The sequence below is a fragment of the Mollisia scopiformis genome (genome assembly GCF_001500285.1).
Source record: "Mollisia scopiformis unplaced genomic scaffold LY89scaffold_8, whole genome shotgun sequence".
In the NCBI taxonomy this organism is placed as follows: Eukaryota; Fungi; Ascomycota; class Leotiomycetes; order Helotiales; family Mollisiaceae; genus Mollisia; species Mollisia scopiformis.
The window spans coordinates 816,879-834,712 of NW_017263588.1; the positions used below are offsets into that span (position 1 = coordinate 816,879).

General features: G+C 46.7%; 7 protein-coding genes across 7 annotated transcripts; 3 read left to right on the forward strand and 4 right to left on the reverse strand.

The window, feature by feature from the left end:
- Positions 1-142: 142 nt before the first annotated feature.
- Positions 143-670, reverse strand: LY89DRAFT_773609 (uncharacterized protein; the record flags this gene model as incomplete). Its single annotated transcript, XM_018221943.1, has 1 exon — positions 143-670. One exon carries the CDS (start codon positions 668-670, stop codon positions 143-145), a length of 528 nt encoding a protein of 175 aa, XP_018073681.1.
- Positions 671-2,481: 1,811 nt separating this feature from the next.
- Positions 2,482-3,430, reverse strand: LY89DRAFT_488493 (uncharacterized protein). Its single transcript, XM_018207875.1, has 2 exons — positions 2,770-3,430; positions 2,482-2,716 (listed from the first exon to the last, which is right to left on the reverse strand). Exons 1-2 carry the CDS (start codon positions 3,133-3,135, stop codon positions 2,597-2,599), a joined length of 486 nt encoding a protein of 161 aa, XP_018073682.1. The 5' UTR covers positions 3,136-3,430; the 3' UTR covers positions 2,482-2,596.
- A 1,022-nt stretch (positions 3,431-4,452) lies between these two features.
- Positions 4,453-5,395, forward strand: LY89DRAFT_667296 (phosphotransferase enzyme family protein-like protein; the record flags this gene model as incomplete). The annotated part of the gene is made up of 2 exons (XM_018212967.1): positions 4,453-4,918; positions 4,968-5,395. The coding sequence occupies 2 exons, from the start codon at positions 4,453-4,455 to the stop codon at positions 5,393-5,395; spliced, it is 894 nt and encodes a 297-aa protein (XP_018073683.1).
- A 1,039-nt stretch (positions 5,396-6,434) lies between these two features.
- LY89DRAFT_683208 (uncharacterized protein) lies at positions 6,435-7,079 on the reverse strand. Its single transcript, XM_018214659.1, has 2 exons — positions 6,898-7,079; positions 6,435-6,816 (listed from the first exon to the last, which is right to left on the reverse strand). The coding sequence occupies exons 1-2, from the start codon at positions 7,030-7,032 to the stop codon at positions 6,676-6,678; spliced, it is 276 nt and encodes a 91-aa protein (XP_018073684.1). The 5' UTR covers positions 7,033-7,079; the 3' UTR covers positions 6,435-6,675.
- A 359-nt stretch (positions 7,080-7,438) lies between these two features.
- On the forward strand, positions 7,439-9,593 carry LY89DRAFT_683209 (cytochrome P450). Its single transcript, XM_018214660.1, has 4 exons — positions 7,439-7,871; positions 7,939-8,703; positions 8,761-9,266; positions 9,326-9,593. The coding sequence occupies exons 1-4, from the start codon at positions 7,672-7,674 to the stop codon at positions 9,412-9,414; spliced, it is 1,560 nt and encodes a 519-aa protein (XP_018073685.1). The 5' UTR covers positions 7,439-7,671; the 3' UTR covers positions 9,415-9,593.
- A 52-nt stretch (positions 9,594-9,645) lies between these two features.
- On the forward strand, positions 9,646-14,751 carry LY89DRAFT_706121 (ABC transporter Cdr4). The gene is made up of 12 exons (XM_018217500.1): positions 9,646-10,347; positions 10,413-10,855; positions 10,905-11,471; positions 11,532-11,779; positions 11,902-11,950; positions 12,000-12,175; positions 12,222-12,579; positions 12,626-12,938; positions 12,988-13,065; positions 13,122-13,666; positions 13,719-14,182; positions 14,231-14,751. The coding sequence occupies exons 1-12, from the start codon at positions 10,032-10,034 to the stop codon at positions 14,646-14,648; spliced, it is 3,975 nt and encodes a 1,324-aa protein (XP_018073686.1). The 5' UTR covers positions 9,646-10,031; the 3' UTR covers positions 14,649-14,751.
- A 1,257-nt stretch (positions 14,752-16,008) lies between these two features.
- LY89DRAFT_581157 (cytochrome P450) lies at positions 16,009-17,687 on the reverse strand (the record flags this gene model as incomplete). Its single annotated transcript, XM_018209099.1, has 3 exons — positions 16,009-16,469; positions 16,521-17,445; positions 17,496-17,687. The coding sequence occupies 3 exons, from the start codon at positions 17,685-17,687 to the stop codon at positions 16,009-16,011; spliced, it is 1,578 nt and encodes a 525-aa protein (XP_018073687.1).
- Positions 17,688-17,834: the final 147 nt, after the last annotated feature.

A 17,834-nucleotide genomic window follows, 5' to 3' on the forward strand; every position in this document is an offset into this window, starting at 1 on the left:
GTACTACGTTTGGCCGTGGCGTATTCCCATTCGCTGGATGAGAGTCGAGGAGGTACATGGTGGCTCCCCAGAGTCTACGACTTGCGCTTGAAGTCTAGCTCCCCTATGAAATGCCAACCCAGAGTGTGCCTCAACGCAGTAGCTAGCGGGTTATCACCTCGTTGACATTGAAGTCTTGTATTCCTGGGACAGGTTCGTTAATCTCTAAATCATCAAAGGGATTTGATTCGACATACATTGTCATAAGGCCACTAATGTCTATGGTATACCTTAAGGTTGCTTCCTTTAGCTGGAACATCCGTCCTTGCTTGGCATACTGATGAAGGACCTCAACGAATATCTCGGCTTCATGTACGACATGACGAGCTTGATTGAGGATGTAAGACGAATTAAACCCAGGTGAAAAGAGAGAGCGTCCTCGTTTTGATTCATCACTATTGCTTGTGAAGAGACTATCTCCTCCCGATATTGGGCGAAGGAACGGAATGAGGGCATCTGGCTTTCCAAGTTCATTCGCCTGACAAGCCTGAACTGCATAACTTGGCGACGAAACAAGTAGTAGCGGCGGTATGAAAGGCCATAAATCGATATAAAAGAGGGAATCACTCTCCGAAAAGTCATCAGAAAGAGCCGCGAAAATGTCTGGTCGCGCGATATCTGAAGGTATCATGAATCAATTTTCCCATTCTGGTGTCCCGTATGGGTTTAGTAAGCTTGCTGCTCTTGCTCAGGCGCTAATCACCCTTGGCTCACCCTTGGCTCAGTCGACTCGCCTGAGGAACCTGAGCACCCTGAGCACCCCTGAGCACCCCTGAGCACCCCTGAGCACCCCTGAGCATCCTGAGCAAGATCTACCACAGCACCTCTGAGCACCCTGACCTGAGCAGCCTGAGCATCTTGAGCAAGATTTACCACATCGTTACGTGCTTTGGCTTTTCGCTTTTTAGCTAATTACACCTAATAAATGTCCGGTGTTATAAGTTAAGTGATTTATTAGTTAAATAAGAAGCGTTTGTATTTTAAAGAAAATAAAACTAAAGAGAGAAAAAAAGGAAAAAAAAAATTTTTTTCTTTATATAAAATAAATAAATAAATATAAATTATTTTAAAAATTAAATGATTTATAATTATGATGGCCACCCTACAAGTTGTCTCACGTGACACAAGCACGTGACTAATGTGCGATGGAATTACAATTATTAAGTAGGACAATCTAGTATGTATAACTGTCGGGAGTATAGGCCAGGCGCCACTCCATTGGCTGAGACCGGGCCGGAAGATCAGACAGGATTAGCGGGACTAGCCGTTTCGTATGGAAGCACGTGGTGTAAGCAGATTTATGCAGTAGCTAGTATATAACTCGTACGACGTAGTACGAGTTAAAGGGTAGACGCAATACCACGATTAGTACAGCACCTGCTGCTTGTTGTGGCCGCGTCTCACAGCACGTGCAAATATCACGTGATTTACAGCTGAATACTGTGCTTCCAACAATAACCCTAGGAAATAGAAACAGTAGAGCTAAGGAGTAGTTAGGGGAAACGAAATGTGTCATGTAAGCACAAGATCAGCTGATCGTACTGTACTGCTCATCACACTACAAGAGGAATATAACGGATTAAAACCCATATAAGAACTCTTAATATTAAGATTACTTATAATGCCACGGACTACTTAGTTCTTAGGGCAACCCATATTTATTTATTTACCTCGTACGAGGGGGAGAACTTTTCTTTTCTTCTTCTTCTTCTCTCTTTAGTTCTATTCTCTTTGAATATAAACGCTTCTTATTCGATTATCGAATCACTTGACCCGTGACACCAAGCCCCTGAAGCCGTTGACGAACTAGTCGAAGGCCTGGTGACCCGTCTCGAAGACTGCGGAATTCTAGACAACACATACATTATCTACTTCACAGATAGCGGTTATCACATCTCCCAGCACCGACTCAATCCTGGCAAAGAATGTGGATTTGAAGAAGATATCAACATCCTGCTTATGATTCGAGGTCCTGGTGTCCCAGTTGGAGAAGCTGATGTCGTAACTGCGCATACGGATCTCGGACCTACGATTCTGAAGATTGCGGGCGGGAAGGTGGGATGGGAGGGATTGGATGGAAGCCCGATTTCGCTGGAGAAAGAGGTGATTCTAGAGGCGAAGGAGAAGAGGCAGGAGCATGTGAATGTTGACTTTTGAGGACGGAGTATGCCTGTGGGAGTTCACAAGTTCTCACTTGATGATGGGAGAGTTGGTGAGTCTTCCAATCTGAAGATATCCTAATATCAACTCAATTGACTGACTACTCAAGTTTCGTACGGGCTAACCAACACTTACAAAGCCCTGAGACTCATCTCGAAGAACTATAATCTCTACTACTCAGTCTGGTGCACCAACGAACACGAACTCTACGACCTAAATGTACGTCCTCTCCCCTTCCCTCGCATCATTTTACTAAAAAACCAAGAACGAACACCACCAAACCAACAATATCTACCCTTCCTCGACCCCCTCCTTTCCCCAACTCGAACACCACATCCTCAACCTACTCCTCACACACGATAAGCGAGATAAGGTGATTTCCATCCAATAAACAAATTTAGGCGCGAGTCTCAAGTGCTTTCGCAGCATCCAAGACAGCGAGTGCCTCGGAGGTCAGATATCCACGACTGATCAACCACTGAATATACTCAAGGGTCCAGTCTTGACACCTCTTGCCCTATTATTCAAAATTAGATGCGGATTGGCAGTACTAGGCCAGTTTTCGCTTACCACTCTGGGGTTCAAAGGCTCTGGGCTCGCGGTTGGCGGGTCAATCTTCTTGGCTTCCGTTTCGAGCGCATCCCTGGGAGTGACATCGACCTCGTTCGGGTGTGTTGCGGAGACGTCTTGAATATGCTCCTCTCTGACCAATGCAAGAGGCATCTTATGGTATGCTCGACGAGTCACGCTGCAATCGTAACCGCGCTTGAACTCCAATCCGTAGCCAGTGAAAGGAGTACCGACGACGTGGATAACAGTGCCTTTTGTTTCGGATCCTGCCTGTGGAATGAGTATTGCCCAATGAGCACGAGTGCCATTGACACGGGAGGCATTAGCTGCTGCTGGGAAGACTAGGAGATAGATTTGACGAGACATGTTGCTGGAATAGGATATAATATGTGCTGTGGAATGGAAGTGTTCAATGGACTGAGGATGTCTGTGTATAAGATGCAATGTGCAGAAGATGTGAGTTGGTATGAAGAGAAATAGGAAACTATCGATGAAGAGGACAGCAGATGTGTACGACTTATAGGGATTGTACACGCAATGCGTGAGCAACTTGGGGATAATGAAACCCAACCTCGGTGTCTTGCTGTGACACGAAACTGCCTAGCCCAACATAGACCTACCTGGGCCGGTGGTACTGAAATGCCTTGACGCTGACTTTAGACGAAACGCGTTTCATCATACAATGCCCATCCGCGGCCGCATAAGCGTCTCCTGACTAGACCAGCAATTGGCAGATAATGTCAGTACATTGTATGTCACTCCCATCTCGAAAGTAGTGTAGTAGTGTCAGGTGCACGAATATAGAGTCTCAGGCTGCTGTAATCAGGGCATTGCGCAGACATGGCGATTAGATGGGCTTGCTAGATGGACGTCGAAAACGCACATTGAGTTTGAATCGCTGGACGGCTCTTGCAAAAAAGAAGGTTCCAGCAGTGCCAAAAGGAGGCTTAGAAGGTACAAGAAAAGATCCGCAGGGTAAGACCTACAAGCCACCAATGATATATAGAGACTTTTGAGTGCCAGCGACGGTTGTTGGTAATTCTGCAGAGCACACAGTTTAAATGGTCGAAATCAACAATTTGAGTAGCCAGCAAGCAGCCTGCTGCATTGTAAGCGCCAGGCGGGTCCAGCGTTTAGGAAATCGGTCAATGAACTTGAGAGCGTTCGGAAGTTGAGCGCTCGTCTTGATGCCAGGAAGGTTTGTGTTAAATATGGAAGTGTTGGTTTCAAAGTCGAGGCTCGCGGCCGGCGGGTATTGGGAGACTCATCGCTTGGCAGCCCATGGTAATCACAGACGAGGCGGCTATGTTCCGAGGCAAACAACATCGAGTAGAGTAATGTTGTTGAGTTGGACTGATAAAGAGAAGTAGTTCTGAATGCTGCGGTGGGAAATCATCATCAGAGACGACTTGCAGACCAGAAATTATCAAGAATATAAACTTTAGCCTAACCTGTTTCGGTGAGCCTAGCCTCAGATCACGTGGGAGTCCATCGCTTTAGGCTTAGCCTACTCTACCCCAACACTAACAGCCAAAGAAATCCAGCTGGCAATAATCATATCGATTTCTCGTCAAAGCTCCAACGTGAAAACAACCACTCTTCAGGTCATCTGATTTAGGTGGACTACATGCGAATTGAGCGAGAATAAAAGCTTTGAACTGTATCCCAAACTATCTCCAGGATATGGCTACCTTGGACGTAGGAGAGCTGCCAACGGGGGATAATGTCGTTATCAAGACCAGCTCCTATTTCAACCGCACAGCTGAAGACATTCTTCTTCCTTCTCCTGCCGAAGTCAGAAAACGTGCTTTAGAGAAAGGCTTTGTGTATCCTGGAAATCCTCCGCCAATAAGGTTCTCAGAGCTCGGCCTCATTGTCAAGTCTGGGACCAATCTCACTATTGCAGAAGCTCAGTGCTTGTGGGTGATTCGGAAACACCTGAAATGCGAGATCCCAGTTCCAGAGCTTTACGGTTGGGTTCGCGACGGGGGAGAACTCTTCATATACATGAAACTTATTGAGGGGGAAACCTTGGAGGCAAGATGGGATACACTTTCTGTGCTTGAGCGTTTGGACGTCTCAAGTCAGTTGAAAACAATGACCACGGCACTGCGAGGTCTTAGGCAAGGAGGAAAAGACGCTTTCATAGGTACGCACTTCGTGGGTTCACAGAGTCGAACAAATACTGAGTGCAACAGGCAGTATCAACCGTGGTCCGTTACTGGATATCCTTTTCGAAGGAAGACCAGGGTTTGGCCCTTTCAAAACCACCAAGGAATTTCATGACCGCTTTGCAGCTGAGGTCAGTAAGTATCATCCCGATATTCAGAACTTCGTGGACCCAATGCGGGGTCAACTTCCGGACGAAGCCCCGATTACTTTCACTCACGCCGACCTTCATCCCAGCAATATCATGTTGACAGCCACTGATGTTAAGCCGGTTCGAGTTCTTGCTATTTTAGATTGGCATCAATCGGGGTGGTACCCCGATTACTGGGAGTTCTGTAACATGTTGTATTGTGTGGATATGGATGGAGATTGGGCGAAGGATTATGTCCCAATGATCTTGGAGAAGCCTGATTGTTTTGATGGGTGGTGGTACTATATGAATGGCCTAGGATTCTGAGATTCCGCCTTTGATGCTAGCGGCCCAGACTCACAATATGGAACTTCCACCAAAATTAGCTTTCGTTTGTTCCTTCTTCCCTTTGAATCAAAAAATTATACTGGCTTAAAGCGGAAAGAGCAAAGAGTCGTGAGGATAAAAGCCGCCAAGCTCTCCCTCCTCCCACAACATCCTTCAAACTTCAACACCACCACGAACCAAATCTTCACAACACCAATAGGACCATGATGGCTTCTCCCCAAGAGAATTTGATGACGGAGAACAAGGGTCAAGCTATCGATCAATTGTCCCCAGGCACGATGCAGCTAGGTTTTCATTTTGTGATCTGATGTAACAATGCTGACCTGCTGTTCAGTTTGATCAAGCCCACAAGGTCACCACCGCTGATTCGAGCGTCAATTGCGACATCATGTCCAAGACCACATCTTCAAGATCAACACGAGATGTTTCTACACAAACTTTTCCCCTCCAGTAAGGATCGATTTCGACGATGATGTCCACAGCCCCGCCTCTGAAGGCAGCGCAAGATGCTTTCACGCAGATGCTTGCCTCAAAGTCCCTTCAACATCGGTCAACCTCCACAGCAGCTACAGAGTTCACCCTCTTCCCAAAGCTCGCACCCGAGCTCCGATTTAAGATCTGGAAATTCTCCGTTCCCGAGCCTAGGGTAGTGGAGCTACGCTGGAGCGCGGAGGTGGGGAATGCTGTATCCCCTACGAAGGCTCCTAGTATGCCAATATCAATGTGGGAGCTAAATGACCTCTCACAACTTCGAAAACTCCCACTATGAACATCGTCAAGATCGCACATGTTTTCGCTTGAGTCAGATGCGCACCGTTGTCCCGTCCAAGATGGCGGTTTGCTGAGACCAAGACCAAAATACCGAAATGGCTTCCTTAGGCTTGGAATTCAGGGTTAATCGTATCGCACTGATCTACTTGCAATTCCATGCACAATTCCAAACCTAAGGAAGCCATTTTGGTATTTTGGTCTTGGTCTCAGCAAACCGCCATCTTGGACGGGACAACGGTGCGCATTTGACTAGTTACGTGCTCTTTCACGAGAGGGATCCAAAATCTACTCTGGCAGGGAACCTTGCAAGGGAGCAGAAACGGATTCCCGGGCAAAGTTCGGAAAGGAAACTGTAGCTGGGGCACACAGGAGGCCAAAATTGATTCCACATTATAGTTCGCAGGCTGACTCGGGGCGTGCTTAGGATGCTCAGGTTCTGCTCAGGTTCTGCTCAGGCTCTGCTCAGGCATGCTCACCCTTAGCTCAGGTTAAAGCAGCAGTTGCTCACGTCCGGAGACTAAAACGGAACCAGCGAAAGGGAAAATTAATCCTGAGTCTATAGGTATTGATTCGAAAAGATCATTTAGCGTAAGAAGATGGCCAAAAACTGGATTCCATTTGGGCATTGGCTAACACCAGCCGTTTATCAGCCCAGCATCCCAGCTCGCACTTACTGCAGGAAATATGAGGCGTGAGGATAGATGGCTTACCAGGCCTTGCTTTACCTTCTCATAGAAAGATAATCGAGCCTTGACAAGCAAGAACGTGGCATACCCTAACGCGCCCACGACAGTGACCCAAATTGCATGGAATTCGTATCCATTGGCCCAACTGAACGGAGCCATGTCAAACGCATATGGTGGTTGGCAAGTGTACGAAGGAAGAGCACGACATGAAAGCTGTACGTGGCCGAAAAGTCTGCAAAGTGCAAAAAAGCTGGTGGGATAAGCGAGTTTAGTCAGCCTATTGAAGCCGGTGGCGGAAGCCTAAGGGACCGTCCACTGTAGTCCACCACACTGCCCAATAAGCACCCACCACACCCTACAAGTCAGCCAGGTTTCATGCGCAGGTGAGTTTTGGCCGAATCGAGCGATTTTGAAGCTATTCACAGTATTTATTAAACTTTGAAGTCACACACAAGCAACCGAAGGCATTCGGAGTATTCTCGGGGCTCTAAAAGTAGCCTCGGCTCTCGGAAAGCCCCGAAAAGCCTCAAAAATTGAGGAATAAGCCAGGCAACAACGCTAAATGCTCTCACAGCCTGTCGACAGCCGCTGTCGACAGGCTGTGGAACTTCCACAGCTGTGGAACTAATCCACAGGTTCACCACACCATCTCGGAACAGGGTGTTCCGCTAAGGTAGGCATTTGTTGGCGATTCATTGGTACCACCTCACTGGGAAGACAAGGTAACATTAGCAACATGGTAAATAGAGAAGAACCGCATGGTCGCCTTCATGGAGTCAAATGAGTCAGAAGGAGAACATGGCAATTGCTTTAGCTCTCGGAACGATATTTCTTATTCCATTCTTGTTCAATTATGCTGTAGCTTGGATCATGTACTACTGGGGTCACTGGTGGGAGCATGATACACAAATTCCCCCTGAGTATCCATCATTCTTCCCTTATTTGGGATCTGCCATTCCATTCATCCTGGACAACCAGAACTTTCTGAAGCGTGCAACGTAAGTAGAGCAAAGAAATTTACCTGTAGCCACGATCCACGATCCAACTCATGCTCATTATGTGCAGGTCTATCTCTGGGAAATTGACATCAGCGCGAATATGTTTCTTGGGGAGCGATATATATCTCTTCCAGGATCGTGAGACTGTTGCTAGAATTTGGAAGCAACCGCTATTAGGGAGTCCGATTGAGGTCTACAGTTACACACTCAAAAATTTCTTCGGAATGCACGACAGGGCACTTTCAAGCTATAGACAGGACAACTCTGGCCCTTTCACAAAACCGTTTCCAGGAACTAATGTCCCTTCTGAAAGCCGCGTGGATCATATCACTCACAAAGGATTTCTAAGAGCTCTCAGTGGACCAGGATTGATGCCAACGACTCATCGTTTCATGCAAGGACTCGAAAGGAGATTTGATGACTTACATTTATCAACAGAATGGACACAATACCCTAGTATTGTGGAGTTCTTTCAAGACATTGTAGGAGGGTCGTTGTTACAGGCTATCTTTGGACCTACTCTATTGCATCTCAACCCAACCTTCATACAAGACTTGTGGCAATTTGATAACAATGTCCCACGGCTTGCTCGAGGAATGCCCGCATTCATCCTGCCCAAGCCATATAGGACTCGACAACGACTTAGAGACCAGCTAAAAAATTGGTATGCTTACGCCAGAGAACATTTCGATGAATCACTAGTCCAGACGGATGGCGATGGCGACCCAATTTGGGGCTCAGAGCTCATGAGATATCGACAGAGAACGGTACTACAAGTACCCAATCATGACGATGAATCTCTCGCTTCCGCAGATCTTGGGTTGGCTTGGGGGTACGTACTTCTCCATCCATTCATGTTCCAGAGTAGGAGCTCACGAGCCACAATTAGGTCGGTTGGAAACACTATACCATGCGCAATGATGGCAATTATACATATTTTCAAGGACCAAAGCCTCCTTGCGCGTGTTCGACTGGGCCTCAGAGACGGCTACGGTGAAATCTCCGGCGCAGATGTCGAGCCCAAAAGACTCACTCAGGACCCACTTCTCTCTTCCATCTACGCAGAGACTCTTCGTTTGTACGTCCAATGCTACTTTGTAGTGAGCTCGCCACTTCTTGATGTTTCACTTGGCAAGTGGTGGTTCCCGAAAGGCAACATCGGCCTTGTCAATTCAGGTATTTCTCACATGGACAAATCTTTCTGGAACACCAAACGAGGAGCCTATCCTGTTCAGTCATTCTGGGCTGATAGATTTCTCCGAGACTCGTCTGATCCAACGAGCGGGCCCATGAACCCCGACCTTGAAAATGATGCATCGAGCAGTAGGAATGTTGGGGGCGGTGAATCTTCGTTCTCATTGGACAGCCTTGAGGGGTCATGGATACCCTTTGGAGGTAAGTTGCCAGCAAATTATCGCGTGTAACTTTGGACTCCTTAGCTGATGGAAGACAAGGCGGACATGCGATCTGCCCAGGGCGCTTCTTGGCGAAGCATGCCATAATTTTTTACATGCGCCCTAATAACGAGTCGGTACGACGTTGAAATCCCTACCGATGTCGAAGTGGGCTCTTGGAAATTCGGACTGGGGGTATCACCGCCTAAATCTAAAGTTCCATTCCGCATACGGAAGAGGACGGGATGACTCGGCCCCGGGATTGACCGGTAAACTAATTTTGGTGGGCGTGGAACGTAGGTAGCAAGGACATTTACGGGAATACAGGATTCATAAACGCTTCTGTTCCACTTATCCATAAAACCTCAATCAGGCATAGTGACCACGTTTCCCATATTCTGGGACATGTTACCTTCCCTTCCCTTTCTAGTGCTTCTCCTACCCCATCAAGACTATCATACCAAATCTAGCTTAGCGTACGTTGCATGGTGCTCACAGCTGCCTTTTTTATCTTTGGGTCTCTCACCAATACAACGACTGTCATACTAAAGATTTTGTGCTCACGTCTGTAGCACAGTGTACGGCCTTGCCACCTCCTTCTGAGTCTCAACGCACGACTTGCTCTTTCCATAGGAATGACACCTCGACACGGCGCAAGCAAACGACGCCAAATACCCCTCCACCCAGTGCCAAAGATACAACGGCCGCCAGTTCGAACTCAGGTGAAGTCAGATCAGCTGCAATCATTTCCAAAGAGGTGCAAACCATGTCTCAAAATGGCCAATTGCGACTAGGCGTGAGCTTCCAGAATATCAACATTCACGGGTTTGATTACTCTGAGCGTTATCAATCTACGGTCAGCTCATACCTGCTTGCGATACCAACAGTCATTTGGAAGAACCTCCGTGGGCATGGTGCAAAGAAAGTCGACATACTACAAGATTTCTGCGGTTTGGTACAAAGTGGAGAAATGCTTCTTGTTCTGGGAAGACCTGGTAGCGGATGCTCCACGCTTCTAAAAGCTCTTGCAGGACAAACTCAAGGCATTCAAGTGGATGGTGCTGAGAGGATCAACTATGAAGGTCTGATAATACGTCCCAGCTCTTCTCTTTCTTCATCAGCAAGGTCAATGCTAAGTTTCGCGAAGGAATCTCGTATCGGCAGATGCATCGCGAGTTTCGAGGCGAATGCAATGTTCTAGCAGAAATCGATGAGCATTTCCCTGAATTAACTGTTAGAGAAACGCTTGGATTTGCAGCGGCTACAAGAGTCCTTGGTCCTGGGAAGAGCAGAGATTTAGAGTCTCGGAATCTTGGACGCAATGTCTCATCGCTCTTCAATCTGGACAGTGCATATAACACGAAAATTGGCAACGCTATGATTCGAGGGATCAGCGGAGGGGAAAAGAAAAGGACCAGCATTTCAGAGGTCTTCATTGGTGGTAGTCCTTTTCAGTGCTGGGACAACAGTACCCGAGGGCTAGACAGCGGCACAGCTTTGAATTTCATCAAATTGCTGAGAAGTTCGACGAAGGATTTGAGTTCAACCGCAATTGTCAGCATTTATCAAGCCTCGGAGCGAATTTTTATGGTTAGTATCAAGTTATTTTTTCAACTGCACAATTTAACTTTCGGCACAGAACTTCGATAAAGTTACTTTGTTGTACGAAGGTCGTCAGATCTACTTTGGACCCATCGATTCCGCTGCAGATTACTTTCTGAATCTCGGTTTCGAGAGATCCAGCCGTGCGACCACGGCAGATTTTCTGACGTCAGTAACCCATCCTGTAGAGCGCATTATCAAAGAGGGTTATGAGTGTCGAGTGCCACGTTCGCCAGATGATTTCGCCGATGTTTGGAAACGAAGTGCGGCGGCAAAGTTACTTACCGAGGACATTGATTCGTTCAATGCAGCACATCCCATACAAAAAAAGATCCTCGATGGACAAAGCGAGAATCGTATGCTTCGAATGCATACCTTCCCAATTTCTGTCTGGCTACAAATTGTCATCTGCGTTAGAAGGGATATTTGCAGACTCCGCAACAACTACGTCCCAGTCGTAGCAGGCATTTTTGGAAACACAATTATAGCCATTGTTGTTGGAAGTGTATTCTACGACCTTCCAGACAATGCCAATAGCTTAGATAGTCGAGCTGTTCTTATCTTCTTCGCCTTGATGGTCAACGCATTTGCCCCTGCATTTGAGGTCGGTATTCCCAACTTGAACTTGGACTCCATTTATGACAGAGCTAATAGAACGATCAAGGTTCTCACCATGTGGGCACAACGGCCCATTGTCGAAAAGCATGCCCGTTATGCCTTCTATCACCCGGCTGTAGAAGGGGTTGCTTCCATTCTATGTGATATGCCGAACAAGATTGCAACATCGATACTCTTCAACATCTGTGTCTATTTCATGACAAACCTGCGCCGGAGCCTCTCGTCTTTCTTGATCTTCTACTTGTTTACATTCGTTACAATTATGACAATGACAATGTTCTTCCGAATGGCAGGGTCTCTCTCGAGGACCATTGAGCAGACCATGGCCCCCATGCTATAATTATTCTGATCTTCATCGTTTACACAGGGTTTGTGATACCAGTGAAAGATATGATAGGCTGGCTTTCTTGGCTAAGACGATTAAACCCGATGTCGTTTGCATACGAAAGCTTGATGATCAATGAGGTAAGTATGGTACCTTATTGTCAATATATATTTGAGCTGATATATGCAGTTCCACGATCGCCAATTCCCATGTCCCTTATGGATCCCAAGTGGGCAATCGTATACTCAATACTCAAGTGTTGAAGCCGTTTGTGCGTCGATTGGATCAATCCCTGGGCAAATGGATGTAGCTGGTTCATCATATCTCGCTAGCAAATATGGTTACTCGAGAAGACATCTCTGGCTGTAAGTAAGAAAGATCATCACCTTACACACAAATCTAATGGTACAGAAACCTTCCCATCATTATCGCCATGTTTCTCATCTTCGGAGCAGTGCATCTGTTCGCTGCCGAGTATGTCCCCGCTCAACGATCTAAGGGAGACATTCTACTCTTCAATCGAGGGAAACAAAGGAGAGATGGTATCGATGAGATGGAGAAAGCTGCTTCTAAAAATGAAGTTCCTAAAGGTGGGAGAAATGAACGAAAAAAGTCTTTTCAGAAGAGGAGTCAAGTTGCTACCCGAAAGGATTCAGCGGTATTCCATTGGAACAACGTGAACTACAACATAAAGACCAAGGAAGGAACAAGAACCGTTTTAACTGACACATGCGGATGGGTCAAGCCCGGGACTCTGACTGCTTTGATGGTAACATCTGCCTCGTCCATCTTGTGCGAGCTGACTTGCTGTTCAGGGAGTTACCGGTGCGGGAAAGACAAGTTTACTGGACGTGCTCGCCTGTCGAACCACCGTTGGTGTAATCAGTGGTGATATGTTTGTTGATGGAAGGAAGAGGGATGTGAGCTTTCAACGAAAATCGGGTTACGTGCAGCAAGAAGATATACACCTTTCTACTGCAACAGTCAGAGAGGCTTTGGAATTTACTGCTGTACTTCGACAACCGAGAAACATATCAAAACAAGAGAAACTGGAATACGTCGACACTGTTTTGAGGACATTGGAAATGGAAAGCTACGCTGAAGCTGTTGTGGGAATCGCAGGCGATGGTCAGATTGGCAGCCATTTTCTATTGAACATTTGACTGATAGTGACAAGGACTGAACGTGGAGCAACGCAAGCGATTGACTATTGCTGTAGAGTTAGTGGCAAAACCGGAGCTTCTCCTCTTTCTAGGTATGTCAGCAGCTATTTTATTTTTGAAGTTCTACTAATTGCTTGAAACTTAAAAGATGAACCTACGTCGGGCCTTGACAGTCAAACAGCTTGGTCAGTTTGCATGCTTCTTAGAGACCTAGCAGACAACGGACTGGCTATTCTTTGCACAGTTCACCAGCCATCGTCCCAAATTTTCCAATTGTTTGATCGTCTATTGCTGTTAGACAAAAGTGGGAAAACACTGTATTTTGGCGAGATCGGAGCAGATGCCTCAACATTGATCGAGTACTTTGAGAGTAACGGTGCCGAGCCGTGCCCTCCAGAGAACAACCCAGCCGAGTGGATGCTGAATATTACAAGTGGTGAGGCAAGCTCGGGGCTCAAAGATTGGTCCTGCGTATGGAACGGATGTGAGCAGAAACAGCAAGTTACGCAATACCTTGAGGCTTTGAAGTTTAGATGCTCAGACGCTGAAGCAGGGGGAGAGTCTGATGTGCATGGAGCTAAGTATGCTACATCCTATTGGAGTCAACTTCTCATAGTATCGAAGCGGATGTTCCAAGAGTATTGGAGAGACCCAACCTACATCTATTCCAAGATATCTCTTTGCGCTGGTGTGGTATGTAGCTCTCCAAAACGTGTTCCGCAAAGGGTTTTCTAATTATACACAGTCCCTTCTCAATGGTCTTTCGTTCTACGACACGAGATTGGACATCCAAGGATTGACGAACATATTCTTCTCTGTTTTTCTCATCAGCCAACTGTTCAGCACTGTTGACCAACAAGTAATTCCGCGTCTAACTTCCAGCCGAGCGCTCTTCGAAGCTCGAGAAGGAAGAGCGAAAACATATTCTTGGACGATGTTCATCGCAGCAAACATACTTGTGGAACTCTTTTGGCAAACTATTGCCTCTATCTTGATTTTTGCCACCTGGTATTATCCCACAGGCTTATGGAAGAATGGGGATCCAAGTTTTGGAGCTGTCGAGAGAGGTGCTCTGGTCTTTGGGCTTATCTGGTTGTTTTGTCTGTGGATCTCCACCTTCTCGCAAGCCGTATCAGTTGGAATTGAGCATGCAGAAACGGCGGTTCAAATTGCAACGCTCTTGTTTTGGCTATCGCTTGTTTTCTGCGGGTAAGCGCTACGAATACCATGAATGACACTGCTAATGTATCGACAAAGTGTTCTCGTATCGCCTAAAGACCTTCCACGTTTCTGGATCTTCGTATATCGCGCTTCCCCGCTTACATATTTCATCGACGGAATTCTTGCAGCCGGGCTTGCAAACACATCTATACGGTGCTCAGAAATAGAGTTTCTACGCCTTAATCCACCATCAGGCTTAACTTGCGGAGACTACTTAGCGCCCTACATTCAGTTCGCCGGCGGTTACGTTAATGATACTGCCGCACTCACCGAATGCCTGTACTGTCCCTTCGCTGATTCAAACAGTTTCTTAGCAAGCCGCGGTATTAATCTTGTAGGTCTATGGAAAAACTTTGGATATTTGTTGGCCTATGTCTTCTTCAATGTTGCAGCAACATTCTCAATCTTTTGGCTTGCCAGGGTTCCCAAAAGGAAGGATAGTGGTGGAAAATGAAACTTCAATAGAAATTGTGAGTTGGAAATAGTCGAGCAACGCAGTCGTGCCCTTCGAATATCAATAGACAGTCGTTATCTCCATATATACAATTGTTCTTGGCCTCTCAACATTTCTAGAAGTAGTGAAATTAACGAAATTAGATTGCAAAACAAGGGTGCGGCGAGGCTGAGAAGAACGCTTGAGGGTGTAGTGACAAAGTGGTATCATAGATTTGAAGAACCCCTGGATGGGTGTGGTGGGGTGGGTACTCGCACTCCAATGTGTCTCCCGATTTGTGCGGCGAAGCAACGATAGGCTGCCATCCAACTGAAATATGCTTAACACTCCGCGCTGACAATGGCGGGTCTGTGATACAACATTCAGTGGCTCTCACCTCAATTACGCGGGCCTCATTTCACACCTCTGCGAACAAGTGTTGCCGCCCGACCCCCGCCGTCACACCAGAAATACGCTGTTGGCTATGCTTACCAAGATGATTTAACTTCAGCAATTTCAGGCCCTTTGGAGAGAGGAGTTGGAAAATACCAAACCCATAATTAACATTCTTCAGATGTCAGACAAAGAAGATGCGAGCTATTCTAATACAGATGCTTTTATGAACTTGAGAAAACAAGCGCACGCAAGGAGCACGTTGCTTCCAGCAAGATGACTGCGAAGCCTGCTTCCGACAGCTCTTTTACAGATACGGGTAGCACTGATAAAGTTGTCAATAGCTCATTAAGTTATCAACCATAATCGCAGGCGTTGACGTCCACTACAAGCCCGCAACTCCAGAGATCACGAAAGGATATGATGCTTTCCGTGGCCTACTTAGACAAGTAGTGCTATCACCTTCGATGATGGAGATTGAGAGCAAGCAAGACGATGTCACTACGCTTGCGAGCCAATTTCGAGAAGCAATGTGGGGTGCTTGCATGAATCGCTCTTTATTCGTCAGTGCTTCTGGTACTTTTGGACTTGGACCATATTTCATGAGACAAGGAGATGTCGTTGCTACTGTATATGGGTTGCAGTTCCCAGCTGTATTGCGACCTCTTGGTAATGATTATTTCTTTCTTGGTACCGCTTACGTGCACGGTATCATGCATGGTGAAGGTATAACTAAGCACGAAGCTGCAGGTGCGCCAGACCAAAGATTTCGAATCCGGTGACGAGGGTGGTCGTCAGACGCTGCTGTGAACGTGTGTGTGAATCGGGACGGGTACATTGAAGTTCATCGCAAAGATCATTTCGATTGGATATTCTGTCTCGCTGTAATGGCGTCGAGGCAAAAGTCCCTCTGTCTCCCTTAACCCGTTTTCTAACTCAACGCAATAAACTTTCCTCCCTTAACTCTCCTCCCCTCTCTATCCAAGTTTTAAGCCGCAACGGGCTTTCTTCTCCTAAACTCCATCACCGTCTTCAAATCAGGATAACAAACCATATCACCCCACGTATTCTCCGGCTTCTTCACTTCCCCGCCACCCATATATCTAAACTCCCAACTTCTCAGCAATTCAATAAGAATGACTTTGATTTCATTACTAGCAAAGAATCGCCCAGGACAAGCATGGTTTCCATGTCCGAAGTTCAATGAATCGGGCGAGGTGGTGACGTATAGATGTTTGTTTTCGTTGCCGGGGATTCTGCGCAGCTTGTAGAAGCGGAAACCGTCGAAAGTGGAGGGTGGGAGCGGAGTATGGTCTGGCGTTGGGGTGAATATGGCGTTTGTGGGGGAGTTGTGGATTGCCCAAGCTGAAAAGGCAAAGCGAGTTCCTGTTGGGAGGGTGTGACCAGTGGAGAGAGTGAGGGATGAAGTTGTTACACGGACGTTCGCCGCTACAATACGTTGTCAGTACATCTGCCTCTTTCAGTTAAACAAGGCCTTACGTAGCTGTGGTGGAGTGAAACGTTGGCTCTCTTTTAGAAAGCTGTCGAGTTTCCAGAGCTTAGGCATGCTTGATTTTTTGAGAGTCATGTGTCCATCCCCATCAATATCTTGGCCATCCTCGTCAATCACTTGGTGAATCTCATCACGAAGTGGTTGGATGTACTCAGGATGAGCCGCAAGATCGTAGATGGCCGATGTGGTGGCCATAGAAGAAGTGTGGATGGCGGCCATAGAGAGTGCAATTTGGTTGCGGCCTAAGATCATAGGATCACAACGTTCATCTTCCTTCATGTACTTCAACATCCAAGAAATGATGGTACCCTGCTCATCCTCTGAATCGTCTCGACGAAGTTTTTCATTTCCCTCCTTAGCCAGCTGAGCATCCAAAATTGGTTTCAGTAGTTGAGCTCCTCGTTTCCGGAATTGTTTCAGTCTCTTCAATTCAGGAAGAAAGGGTGCAACGATGTCACGGAGATATCTGGGGTAGGAGTTGATGGCATCTCTTGCTGCAATGCCGAACATCGTACTCATGACCGTTGCTTGAATCCATTCCTCATCACGGCTTAGGGGACGACCCACAAAAACACGTCCACTCAATAATGCAATGATGCGGGTGAGTTTGTGGTACGCTGGTATAGGAGTCCAGTCTTCGCACGGTCCGAACTCCTTGTCGAATCCGTATTGGATTTCTTCTTGAAGGTCATCGAGCGTACTGGCAATGTGCCTCGTCAGATCGACCTTGAGGACTTGGATCACTTCCCATCCTTCGCTTCCAATTTGAGTATGTTTGGACGCGAATCTTTGTTGCATGTCCTTCATGAATGAAGCCTTGTCCTCAGGCAAGTTTCGAACTTCATTGATGACTGATATGGGAAGAATAACAAGAGGTGCATCTGTGTTGATCAAGAAGGGACTGTCTGGGTACTGTTTGGGGTTAATACTGGATGAGTCCGACGATAAAACTGTTTGCTCACCTTCAATGTTCCTTCAACCAAAGCGTGCCTATGGTCTTCTTTCTTGCAATAACCACCGCCAACAATAGGCAAGTTCAGTTTCTTAGGACGTGCAAGCAAGAAATGAATGACCGATATCAGGATGAAGAGTGTGGCCCCACTAAAAAGTAACGGTGAATTCAGGGCGAGGTCTCTGATGGCATTCAACACCATACTGAATTGAGGCGCCATGTTGGCAGGGAGTAAGTGCTTCATCAAGAACTGTTCGAAAGAGACTTTTTTCAGTGTAGGTGTGTTGATGGGTTAAAGAAGTGAAAGTAGGGTTATCAAGGAAGCCGACTTCCTTTCTATTTAACCTGA

What these genes read in the sequence shown, in the direction of transcription:
- LY89DRAFT_683209 (XM_018214660.1), top strand. Translation starts at nt 7,672, where the DNA reads ATGGCAATTGCTTTAGCTCTCGGAACGATATTTCTTATTCCATTCTTG. An exon ending in GATCTTGGGTTGGCTTGGGG is followed by an intron (nt 8,704 to 8,760) that starts GTACGTACTTCT and finishes AGCCACAATTAG; the next exon opens with GTCGGTTGGAAACACTATAC. An exon ending in GTCATGGATACCCTTTGGAG is followed by an intron (nt 9,267 to 9,325) that starts GTAAGTTGCCAG and finishes ATGGAAGACAAG; the next exon opens with GCGGACATGCGATCTGCCCA.
- LY89DRAFT_706121 (XM_018217500.1), top strand. Translation starts at nt 10,032, where the DNA reads ATGTCTCAAAATGGCCAATTGCGACTAGGCGTGAGCTTCCAGAATATC. An exon ending in TGTGGGAATCGCAGGCGATG is followed by an intron (nt 12,939 to 12,987) that starts GTCAGATTGGCA and finishes GATAGTGACAAG; the next exon opens with GACTGAACGTGGAGCAACGC. An exon ending in CTATCGCTTGTTTTCTGCGG is followed by an intron (nt 14,183 to 14,230) that starts GTAAGCGCTACG and finishes GTATCGACAAAG; the next exon opens with TGTTCTCGTATCGCCTAAAG.
- LY89DRAFT_488493 (XM_018207875.1), bottom strand. Translation starts at nt 3,135, where the DNA reads ATGTCTCGTCAAATCTATCTCCTAGTCTTCCCAGCAGCAGCTAATGCC. An exon ending in AGCCTTTGAACCCCAGAGTG is followed by an intron (nt 2,717 to 2,769) that starts GTAAGCGAAAAC and finishes TTTGAATAATAG; the next exon opens with GGCAAGAGGTGTCAAGACTG.
- LY89DRAFT_683208 (XM_018214659.1), bottom strand. Translation starts at nt 7,032, where the DNA reads ATGGCTCCGTTCAGTTGGGCCAATGGATACGAATTCCATGCAATTTGG. An exon ending in AGAAGGTAAAGCAAGGCCTG is followed by an intron (nt 6,817 to 6,897) that starts GTAAGCCATCTA and finishes GGCTGGTGTTAG; the next exon opens with CCAATGCCCAAATGGAATCC.